General features: G+C 44.1%; 2 protein-coding genes across 6 annotated transcripts; both read right to left on the reverse strand.

The window, feature by feature from the left end:
• Positions 1-419: 419 nt before the first annotated feature.
• Positions 420-8,421, reverse strand: Rm62 (ATP-dependent RNA helicase Rm62). 5 transcript variants are annotated; one of them, XM_070286294.1, is made up of 6 exons: positions 8,384-8,421; positions 7,890-8,147; positions 4,102-5,214; positions 3,787-4,025; positions 1,451-1,629; positions 420-1,384 (listed from the first exon to the last, which is right to left on the reverse strand). In XM_070286294.1, coding segments are annotated over exons 2-6 (1,725 nt in total). In that variant the 5' UTR covers positions 7,892-8,147; positions 8,384-8,421; the 3' UTR covers positions 420-1,192. The 5 variants fall into 5 exon arrangements, with proteins under 5 accessions (XP_070142395.1, XP_017016746.1, XP_017016744.1 ...); XM_017161257.3 differs by having other exon boundaries at positions 8,379-8,414; XM_017161255.3 differs by lacking the exon at positions 8,384-8,421 and having other exon boundaries at positions 7,890-8,322.
• Positions 8,422-9,059: 638 nt separating this feature from the next.
• Positions 9,060-10,246, reverse strand: LOC108070670 (hatching enzyme 1.2). Its single transcript, XM_017161244.3, is given in 3 exon segments — positions 9,060-9,924; positions 9,987-10,149; positions 10,151-10,246. Coding segments are annotated over 3 exon segments (1,056 nt in total). The 5' UTR covers positions 10,238-10,246; the 3' UTR covers positions 9,060-9,118.
• Between the last annotated feature and the right edge of the window lie 993 nt (positions 10,247-11,239).

Here is an 11,239-nt window from a genome sequence, read left to right on the forward strand (position 1 = left end):
AGGTATGAATTTAATTATATAAACTTTTATTTTATAAAGAGCGTCTACAATGCTGACAAAATCTAGCCAGAATAATCTTTCATCTGTCAACAGAAAAGTGTACAATCGATGGCTTCTTTAAAGGTGATGCTAGTTCGTCGGTAATTAAAGTATTGGACTACGTATATAATTTTTCTTCATCTTTTGTTTCTACTTTAAAGCGGCTATAAGTTGACAAATTTGACACTGTATCCCTGCGGGACAACAATCCATTCTTTATCTGTCGCTCCAATCGAGCCCCAAACCCCGACAATAATGATGACCGCAAAAATATTTCAGCAATTGCGGTCATCTTGCACCCCCAAAACTTTTATGGGAAAAATGGAATTCCTTTGGACCCAAAGACCACCGTAAATTCAATTTAAGACAAAACTGCAGCATTGTTGTTGGTTTTGGTTGTAGTAAGTTTACACAAACACGTTTATTTTTTCCGAAAAATTAAATTGAAAGAGAGAAATAATGCTCTCTTTGTACATACAGATTTCTTTTTGTATTTAGTGTCAGTAGTTAATGTGTTTCCTGTTTGTTTTGCACATTCCTTACACGTTCTTCGTGTTGAGCCATAAAAGGTTTCCAAAAAGTTAATTTTCCAAAAGTAAAAATAAAGAATTTATTTATCGAACAAAGGTCGCTCGTCAGTCAGCCTTTGTTCATTGTCATCAAGACGGGACAGACGGGAATGATCCTTATTTCATCTTCCTTCTCCTATCTCACCTCACACATTGGTTTACCCCTCGCGCTACGTTCTCGTTTGATTTTGTTTTTTAGTTTAGTGATACGTTGCATTAAATTAAGAAATTATCACATCATATTTGAAATTATGGTTTTGCGTTTAAGTAAAGAGTGGTTTTGTTTTGATGTTTTCAATTGGAAAGCTTGCCGTTGGCCTTTCGGCGCGGCGTCAAATAACTTACAAATTCACAAATTCGGTAAAACATAAAATGGGTATGTTTAAAATAGTTTTGTTTTTTCTGTGCTCCCATTAATTATGGGGCTTTGAAGTCTGAAGTCCGTTGTTTCGGGTGAAAAGTAGTACGAAAACTTAAACTTAGGCTATTAACTTAAATTAACTTAGGGCCTAGCGCGGTTTAGTTTAGCTACTGAAATCTCCTGTTCCTTTAGCTTCTATTACTGCTCATCCTTCGTCCTCGATCTAGTCGAAGCGCGAGTGTCGGCCCTCGCCGCCACCGCCGCCTCCAAAGCCGCGCCCGTTGCTGAGGCTACCCTTCTTGAAGCCGCCGCCGCCGAAACGACCACCGCCGCCGCCACCTCCATATCGGGAGCGTCCGCCACCACCGTCGTAGCGCGAGTTGCGGGCAAGATTCTCAAGGGCAGGATTGATTTCCTATGAAAGAAGATATCAATGGATCATTAGAAGTTATTCGAGGTTAAACTTGTAACTGAAACTCACCTGATTAGCCTCTCTGAGCACATCGACCAGCGCCTTGGCCTGCTTGGCATTGTTCTTGGTAAAGAAGGCGAAGGAAGTGCCCTTAGTGTTGGATCGACCTGTGCGTCCGATGCGATGAATATAATCCTCGCTGTTTTGCGGATAGTCAAAATTGATGACATACTTGATGCCGTCCACATCTGCAGAAATGTCCCAAGGTAAATAAAATAAGTTACACAGATTAGTTGCAAGTTCTCGCTGTCTACGATTACTAATTATTTTTGGGTATATAATATATTAAATATAAATAATACAACAATTTTCAAATAGCCAAATGTTTTACACGCTCTGCGCGCTCGCTTGCAACAATTTTTAGCGTTTTTCCGAGAGATGTTTTGAACACTTTGAACACACTTATCTTTTTTTGATTGTTTATATATTTTTGGTTTCGTTTACGTTAGCATACTATCGAGTCTATGGGGTTTTGGTTTGTCTTTTGTTTCATTTTTTTTAGTTGTTTTTTGTTTAGAGAGAAAAAAGAAAATGTTTCAAAATGTACGTTACCTTCTTGGTGCTATAAAATTGTTTCACTCAATTTTTCTCTCAATCAAAATCTCTGATTGGCGCCGCGCAGCTCGTGGTCCAAACTCTCGCCAGAAACAACAAAGGACGGCGGGCGATCTCGATCGCACGGCGAAGCGGAGAGTTTGTTGCATTGAGCCGCGTGCGCCTCTGACTAAGCTCTCTTCTCATTTGGACCATTTTATTTGATGACCACCGAGAGGAGACACGACCAGTACAGTACTATATATACTTTCTCAAGGGGATTAACAACAACAATCGGGCCGCCTTTTTTCGTCCAGGAGCAGTGGGTTCATTTCTTTACGACATTTTTGATGCGGCGGCAAGGCAAACGCAGGCAGGCAGGCCTGCAGGCCGGCAGGGGGTTGGTGGTCGATGGAAAGCAGGAGGACGGATGACGCACCCAGCAGCAGGAGCAGCAGCAGCATCATATTCGTTTTGATCCTCATCATCATAAAAAGCACATACACATACATCTTCCCGCTGATCGATCATCCTCCGGGCAAGCGCAATGTCTGGTGATTGTCTTGGAGTGTGAAATGTGTTGTGTGGGTGTTGTTTGCTGTCAAGACAATGTGCTTTTTTGCTTTTGCTGCTCTTTTGGTTGTTGGTTTGCAGGTGCATGTCCAATAATATTTGTGCTTTTCGAGAGAGGAGGGGGAGACCACCACATCTTGCTGCATAGCGGAGGAGACTCTGCCTGGACTTTTGTTCCTTGTAGCGCGCCGCGTCGTTGTCTCTGCCACCACTGCTGTTGAATAAAAGCTTGGCTCTCTGATGGGGCTCGGGGCTCGGTTCAGTTGTTGTTGTTGTTCTTGTTGTTGTCGTTTTGGATCTTTGGTTGAGTGGTTTGCGGTGGTGTGGGATCATCACATCGTTCTTTCTCAACACAAAAATCGGGGACTCCAGAGGCCACATATGATGCATGATGTTGGGGATATTCGATATTCGTGTCTCGCGGCGAATCAGAACTTTCATCGGTCCTTTTGCACAAAACTATATATGCATATGCACCACATGTGGTGTACATATATCATCCACATATATATCAATCAATGATGTTGTTGGCAAAAGTCGCTCAAGTCACGAGGGTTCGCAATGGTCGCCGCTCATTCATTATCCTCCCCATCATACTACCAAAAACGGCCTCTGTAAACGAGAAAGAAACAAGAAAGAGAGAGAGAGAGAGGGGAGAGAGAGAGAAAGAGGCAGAGAGAGAGAGAGACACGCACAAAGACAAAAGGTGTTGTGTTACACGCAGCACACACACAATGTATATATAGAATATATACATTTTTTGAATAAATTTGTTATATTTTTTTTTTTGCAAGGGTTGGGCCGGGTTTTTGCGGGTGGGGGCGGTAGGTGGGGTGTTGGGTGGGTCAGGGGGTGGGGTAAAAGTTCAAGTTGATTATTCGATTTCGGCATTTCGGCTTAAGTCTAAGGGAACAACAAAAAAACAACTGATTCTGAATTGACGAGCTCGCTACAAATGTTCAGGAGGAGAGTTTCTCTCTCTAGGTGCAGTTAGGTGGGGATTTGGTTTGGGTTCGGGTCTCAAATTCATCTCGCATTGTGAATGTGTGTGTGTGTTGTGATGTGATGACTTATGGGAATCGGTTAGGTGACGTTTATGGACGTGTTGTCTTTGTGGTATGGATGGGTGTAAGCAATGGCCCTGGGATGTGTAGCCTTATCTCTAAAAACTAGCAGCAGGCCCCCCTCCAATGCATTTCCACTAAGTACTCTACACTGGCACGTGGGCGAAAACTTACCGAGTCCACGGGCCGCCACATCGGTGGCCACCAGGATGTTGGACTTGCCCGACCGGAATTCGCGGAGGACAAAGTCACGCTCCGATTGCGACTTATCGCCATGGATCGCTCCACAGCGGACGCCGAAGCTGCGGATGAAGCGCACCAGATTGTCTACACGCCGCTTTGTCTCCACGAAAATGATGATCTTGCCGGGGTTCTCGCTGGTATCATAGATATCTGACAGCAGGCTCTTCAGTCTGTGTTAAAAGGAAGGTAATATGTCGATTATAGGTTGAAAAATATATGAAAATGTATCCAATGAAATTCACTTACTTTTCCTCCTTGCTGAACTCGTCGCACACCTCCACCACCTGGCGGATGTTGTGGTTCGCAGACAGCTCCAACGATCCAATGTTGATCTGGATGTAATTGCCCAAAAAGTCCTCGGCCAGTTGCTTGACCTCCTTGGGCCATGTGGCGCTCCACATGAGCGTCTGACGATCGGGCCGGATCTGTGAGACGATCTTTCTGATCTGGGGCTCGAAGCCCATGTCCAACATACGATCCGCTTCGTCCAAGACCAGGTAGGTGCAGCGCTTCAGGTTCGTAGAGCCGGCAGATAGGAAATCAATGAGTCGTCCGGGTGTGGCAATGACAATTTCGCAGCCGCGCTGTAGATCCCGCATTTGGCCGCCCTTCGGGGCGCCGCCGAAAACGCAAGTGTTCCGCACATACGATGACGAACCGAACTCGGTGGCCACCTGCTGGATCTGCTGGGCCAGCTCCCTAGTGGGGGCCAGCACCAGAGCAATGGGTCCGTCCCCACGCTGCAGCGGCTGCTGGTTGTTGATGTGAACGATGGCCGGTAGGATGTAGCCGAGCGTTTTGCCAGAACCCGTCTTGGCAATGCCCACGAAGTTCGAGCCACTCATGGCAATGGGCCAGCCCTGCGCCTGGATGGGTGTGGGCTCCTTGTAGCCCTGTCGGCGAATCTCCTTCATGACGTAGTCGGGTAGATAGACTTCGGAAAAGTCCTGAATAGGATTTTGTGCCTGTCCACGCACGGTAATCTCGTGCTCATCGCGATATCGCTGCACCTCGTAGGGCGAACGAGCCGCCACATTGGGGTGCTCCTGGTAGAAGTTCTTCTTGAAAGGCGCCAGGTTGGAGAAGTCCACCGGTCGCATGGGCAGATCCTGGCTTCCGCCGCCTCCGCGACGATCGCCACCGAATCCACCACCGCCGCCACCAAAACGATTGCCGCCGCCGCCGCCACCGCGGTCATCACGACGCTTCTCAATACGACCATTGCGTACGCCATGATAGTCGCCGCCGCCACCGCCTCCGAAGCGATTGCCTCCGCCGCCACCGCCACGACGGTCATCCCCGCCGCGGTCTCCGCGCCCGCCACGCGAATTTTGACCAAAGTCGCGATCGTGAGGTGCCCTGGAAATCAAAAGAAGAGCCTGTTAGTGTCTGTCTTACAAAGAAGTTGTTGTGTGAAAGGAACGCTCAAGAAAAGAAATTTTACATTCATGTGATTTATTATCTTGCAGCTGGTTTCTTTCAGGGTTTTGTGGTCTCTAGAAAGAAGCGATTTTTGGGGTCAAAGCGTCTAAAAAGATGGTGTATCAGATATGTGTATCCTAACTGTTTATGGTATCTGAAAACATTCCTCAAAAAGCTTTTTACAATGAACATGTATGTGATTCATACAAAAATAGATAGTACAAATTGTAATCACTTATAAATGAGCTAAATTTGAATTATAATGCATTTCAGAACGATGTCAATTACAAGAATATTTCTTTTTATATAACTTGCTGCGTTACATAAGAGACACTGCGTAACTTTACTTTATAACGAAACTGCTATCTGAGAACTGGGAATACCAATTCTCACAGCATAAATTCTGCTGCACTATTCAAGATATTCCAGTTTATTAGTCTTTTCCTATAAGTGTACTTTTGTTTAATCAATTTTATGATATCTTGCATCTGGGATTTACTGTTTCCTTCAGCGCACTTTTAGGATTTTTACTTTTGATAAATAAAAACGATTTCGGTATCAATTTGGCCATAACGTGGTAGTCTACTCTCTGGTTTGTGCAGCCAAAAACAACCTTCAACAATTTAAACGTATTTAACTAGACTTTAGTGTGTTTCGGCACGGCCTCGACAGCTGCATTTTCTTTTCTTAAGTATTTCTTTTGGCAGAAAAAGAAAGGGGAAAAAGAAACGAGTGACTTGGCTTACTTTGCTCGCATGCTGCCGCGCTTAGACGTCTGCTAGTTGGGTCTTAGATTTCAACTGTGACTGTGACTTGGCTGGCTTTGAAGGTAACTCTTTCTTTCTTTCGACGCTGCTAAACAGCTGACATGGAGTTGTGCTACAACCGCAATAAACTTAAATAAAACTAATTGCGTGTTAGGGAAATTAAATAAATTTCGAATAATACAAACAGTAAAGCAAATTTGATTGACAACAACATGCAATTCGAGCAGGGTTACTACTACTACCCCTTCCCAAAGAGTTGTTTCCACCCCAATTTACTTGCCCTAAACTGCTCAACTAAACAACCCCGCCGCGCACTGGGTTTATTGCTCTGACATTAATCAATGCGCGGTGTTAGGCTTGCAGACTTGGCTATTTTTTGGATAGATCTTTGAACTAATTAGGAAATGTGTAAAATGAGGAATGCATTTTACATTACAGATAATTTAAATCATGGTTTTTACTAAATTTCAGTCATTTATATAACCCATAACGAAAACTATGTTGAAAAGTGTCGTTTGTTTATACATTTTTAACGCATTTGTATTTAGAATACTTTACACTTGAAAACCGAAACAGGCTACAAAAGAATTTAATACACAGGACCAAACTGTCTTTCTTCATGTCTGTACTAATTAAACTACTCATTTTAGCTACTTTTTGGCTTTTTTAGGTGTATCAACACTGATGATGGGGTCGCACTATGCAAATCCCACCCCCGTTTGTGCCTGTCTACTTGCTCTGTCAATTCTAAAGCCCCATTCCTCCCCGAACTGTTTATTTGTAGGATCCAACGGCACGCTAGCGTTTGTGCCCAACTAGCCGAGCGGAAACGGAACGCTCTGAACATTTATGAGACAGCCAAATGTCTTGTCCCTAGTTTCTCGAGCGGGGCAAACACCTGAGAGGAGGGGGAAGGTATTTCGGGGAAATCCAAGGGAGCCCCTTTGACTTGCTGTGTGTCTACCTGTCGCTTTTTGACATGCGAAAAGACGAATCGCGGGCTTGCCAAGGGGGGAATGAATGCCTCATCATAATCAATTGGCGTCGTTTGACATTTTAAACTAATGGGGCGTTTATGTAAGCGAACGATTCACGAAGTGCACAATATAATAATTATTATGAAATTTCCAAGAAATATAAATATTAATCATAAATATAAACAATGTTTCGTGAGTAATTCGAAGATAACCTTTGGCACATACAGTCCGAACAGACCAATAATAACTCAAGTATAGTTTTACGTCTTTACGGCCACTGAAAACATCGCGATATTTCGATTAGACCCTCGTGTGAACTAACAACATGAGACAGGGGCATGGGCACGCAAGCAAGAGCGGGACGGCGCGACTCAGTGACAGCCGCACAGTGTTATACGAGAAACTGTTATATGTGCACGCGAAAAATGCCGCCGTCAACAGGCATATACACACACAAACACACCAAATTGCCGATGTGTGTGTGTGGCGTGTTCGTGTTGGGGCATACAGACAAATTAAAACGCTATAAAAAAGCAAACGAAGCAAAGACACGTTTCACAAATCAAGCAAATTCTTTTTATGACGTGCGCTGTCGTTCTTGTTGCTTTTCCCCATTTTTTGCGGATGTGGGGGATACACAAAAATACAAGAGAATGGGGCACGAGTAACTGTCAAAATTTAGCAGACCATGTGTTTTTCCCCCCTCTCTTCGCCGCTTTCGCTTTGCTCTGCTTACACTAATTACTCATCACCGCTCGTTCGTAGGTGTAGAGAAAAAAAAAAAAAAACACGCAGGGCAAGAAAATGGCGACGTCGGAAATTAACCAAACGAGTTTCATAAGCAATTTAAGCAGATGTTTTTACTCACATTATTCCTTCAATTTTGATATCCTCTTTACTTTCGTCTGGATCGGTAAAAAGCGATTTCCTTCTCGTCCGTTGCTCTGCTCTAGGGAGAGAATCTATGGAGTCCTCGTCTGGTTTCGAGTTGGATCGAAACGCCCGCTGCGATTGGAAAATACTGTTACTGGATAGCAGTAGCGTCGGCTGATATAACTTCCGATCCTTGCGACTCCCGTGGAACTGTTGTCGGTGTTCGTAGCAGAGCGAAGAAGCGAAAGTGCCGCTGTTGGTTGTGGAGAAAAGAAAATGGCGACGTTGCGTTATACATTTCTCGGAACTCTGGGAAATCAATAGCGAGTTGCGCCAGCCGCAGGCAGCCGGCGCCGCAAAACTCCCGCCCGCCCGGCGGGATATGTATTGCACTAGTTTTAGCATATTTCACTAATTCTAGGCTATTCTAAGTACACTTTTCGTTATGCTAAATCAAGAAGCAGCACGTCCGCGCGTGTCTTACCTAACCTCGTCCAAAAAAAGAGTGACCGAACCAGTGTTGCAGATTAATACTGCCTTTTAAAATCTCCTAGAGTTGCAATTTTCCCCTAAAAAATCTCAAATCACCTAAAAAATCCGACCACATCTGATATTCGAACCACACCTTGTACTCGAACCACACCGCTACTTGAACCACAGCGGATACTACAACCTCTGATCTCACGAATGAGGGTAAAGAGAAAAGTCTGGCAACGCTGGTTGCTCGAGCATCCAGTGCTGCCCATTTTTAACGTTCATTAGTCCTAGTGCTGCCCATTTTTTTAAACCGTTATATTTTGAATTTTAAATGAAAGAATGAATATTCTAGGAACCTAAATTGTATAAGTATACAATCACAAACTGGATAAAAGGAATAATATATTATAATTTTAAATTAAAACACGTATTTACGTGCATTTTGTCGTGCAACCTAGTTTTAAATTCCATTTTTGTAATACGTGAATAAGCTTATTTAAGAAAATAATAACAAACACACTAATTCTAAGGAATATTGCTGAATTCTTTAGAATGTTTGACCCCATAATTCAATAATTAAAAAATGTAAGTTATCCACACCAGTCTATCTCCTTATTTAAAGCGCGAAGTTGGGTTACCTTTTTGTTAATAAAATAATTAGACACAAATCCGCTATACAGATCTAAAGATTAATTTATTAAGTAACAAATCAATGTGATTTATAAAACTCTAAAAGCAAAGTGACGTTTAAAGCCCCAAAAGGTGACAAAAACTGCGGTACATCTTGGCCCTGCGACCCTTTAGACATCCATACAGCTCGTTGATTTTCAGACAATCGATCTTGCTGATGGTCTTTCGCTGGCCGATCCGGACGCCAGGCTGCAAGGGGGTCATCGTGGGCTTCTCCCCCTTTCGCTTGCTGAAGTAAAACTCCCCGTAGTGCATAACGGAGTTGTAATCGTAGTCGAAGGCGTATTTCCCCTTCTTTTTCGAGACCAGCTTGAAGTTCTTTCGGAATCGCGGCACGATATTGTCCCAGTGTATCTTCACAAAATTGTCCCGATCGGCCCGAGATTGTTCGTGATATATGCCAATGGCATGCATCAGTTCGTGCATTATCCTTCCCTCGCTGCTGAAGCAATGGGCACTGTTCTCGTCGGGCCTCTGCAGGGACACAACTTGCTCCCCACCCCTGCGACCCACGTAGGACCAACAGCCCTGGGGTCCTTCTTCGGGCGGCTCAATCAGCAGGTAATCCTCCACTTCCCCATCGTATGGCACAAATTGCACGCAGGTCAGCGAGTTGAATGTCTTCACGGCCTGCACTATGGCCTGCCTTTCCTGATTCACATACCGCGGGCTGATCTCGAACGGAATGGTGCCATTGGGCCAAAGGCGCTTGGGGTGTCGCATGGGATTAACTCCCAAGCGAAGCGTGATGTAGGTGTAAGGATCAACGGCGATGTCTCCTTGGAAGAGGCGCGGCATGGTCTCCGGATCATCGATTCCCAGATCGTCGTCCCCTATATCCGGGCCATAGGGATCGTACTCATCTGCAAGGTACAGCAGATGTGGTTTAAGTGGGTAAACTGGGTAAACTACGGCGGAAACACACCTGCCGACAGGCTGGTAAACTCGTGCTCAAAGAAATCCACTCCAGCGGGATACTGTCGGGCCGGGAGCTTGGCACTTTCACTGGCCGGTGGTGCGGATAGCACCGCAATCAGTAACATCCACTGCACCACCGATGACGCTCCACCGCTCAAGTGTGCACACATTTTGTATATCTGGGATTTGCGTTATGCGGGGGACTATATTTCCAATCGATCGCCGCTGGCTCACTGTTTTGGCCACGCCATGCCGCATCCAAACCGAACGGCTGCACACGAAATTGGTAACTGAGCCCGGCTCGAAAGCCCACGGGCCAAAGCAGCCACCAACGGACTACGGTCTTGGCACCTTAATTTATGCAAAATGTGCGAAAATAAAAACTAAATAATGTTGAATGTTGGGCAGCTGCCGCCACGCAATAGGCCGCCGCGTGCAAACAAAATCCGAAATTATCGGCTGCACACATCACATTGCACCGCGCTCCTCCTCCCTCCACGCAGTTTTACACACATTTAACTCTCTGATCAAACTCTGCTTAATCTCTCCCATCAAACACGACTTAAGCTCTCTGATTAAGCGCGGCCTCAACCTGACTGGGCGCTCTCGTAATTTAATGCCGAGTTGGTGCCCAACCAAGAGCGATGGGCCACGGACGCTTAATGATCAGTGGAATGGCTTAAAGCAAATGAATTTCACTTTTTTTTTGGTAGAGAGTATATCAGTTTTGGTAAAAAGTTGAGTTAAATAAATGTTTGGTAGTTATTAGAGCTTGATAAAAACTTTTTAATTAAAAGGTATTACTTTAAAAACCCCAGATTTCTATTTAAAAAAATAATGTTTTAATTATTAAACCAAATATTACCAATGGTAAATTATTATAATTTTTGTACAATAATATTTTCTATTTAAAATTTATACCCCTTTACAAATTAAGCATAAATAAGTTAAAATACCTAAAACATTTAAGTACATTAAAAATTGTTTTATTTGAATGCTGCTTTTATGATTTTAATATTAGGATTAGTTGTTGTAAATTGTAATTTAAAAATTCGTTTATTTCCTCGGTGTTGGTCACGTTGGCCCTAAATGGTTAAATGTAATGAATTTCGCAAAATTGATTTCAAAGCGACCCCCTTCCCAACCGTTTCCGTTTCCCCTTTTATTTTCCCAAAGCCGGGGCCCAACACGATGCATTTCGTAAACACTCAAAGTCAATTTCGTAGTCTCTTTTCCCTCCCGCAGTCAGACCTTTTAACT

This window comes from Drosophila kikkawai, chromosome 3R, assembly GCF_030179895.1.
Source record: "Drosophila kikkawai strain 14028-0561.14 chromosome 3R, DkikHiC1v2, whole genome shotgun sequence".
Lineage (NCBI taxonomy): Eukaryota > Metazoa > Arthropoda > Insecta > Diptera > Drosophilidae > Drosophila > Drosophila kikkawai.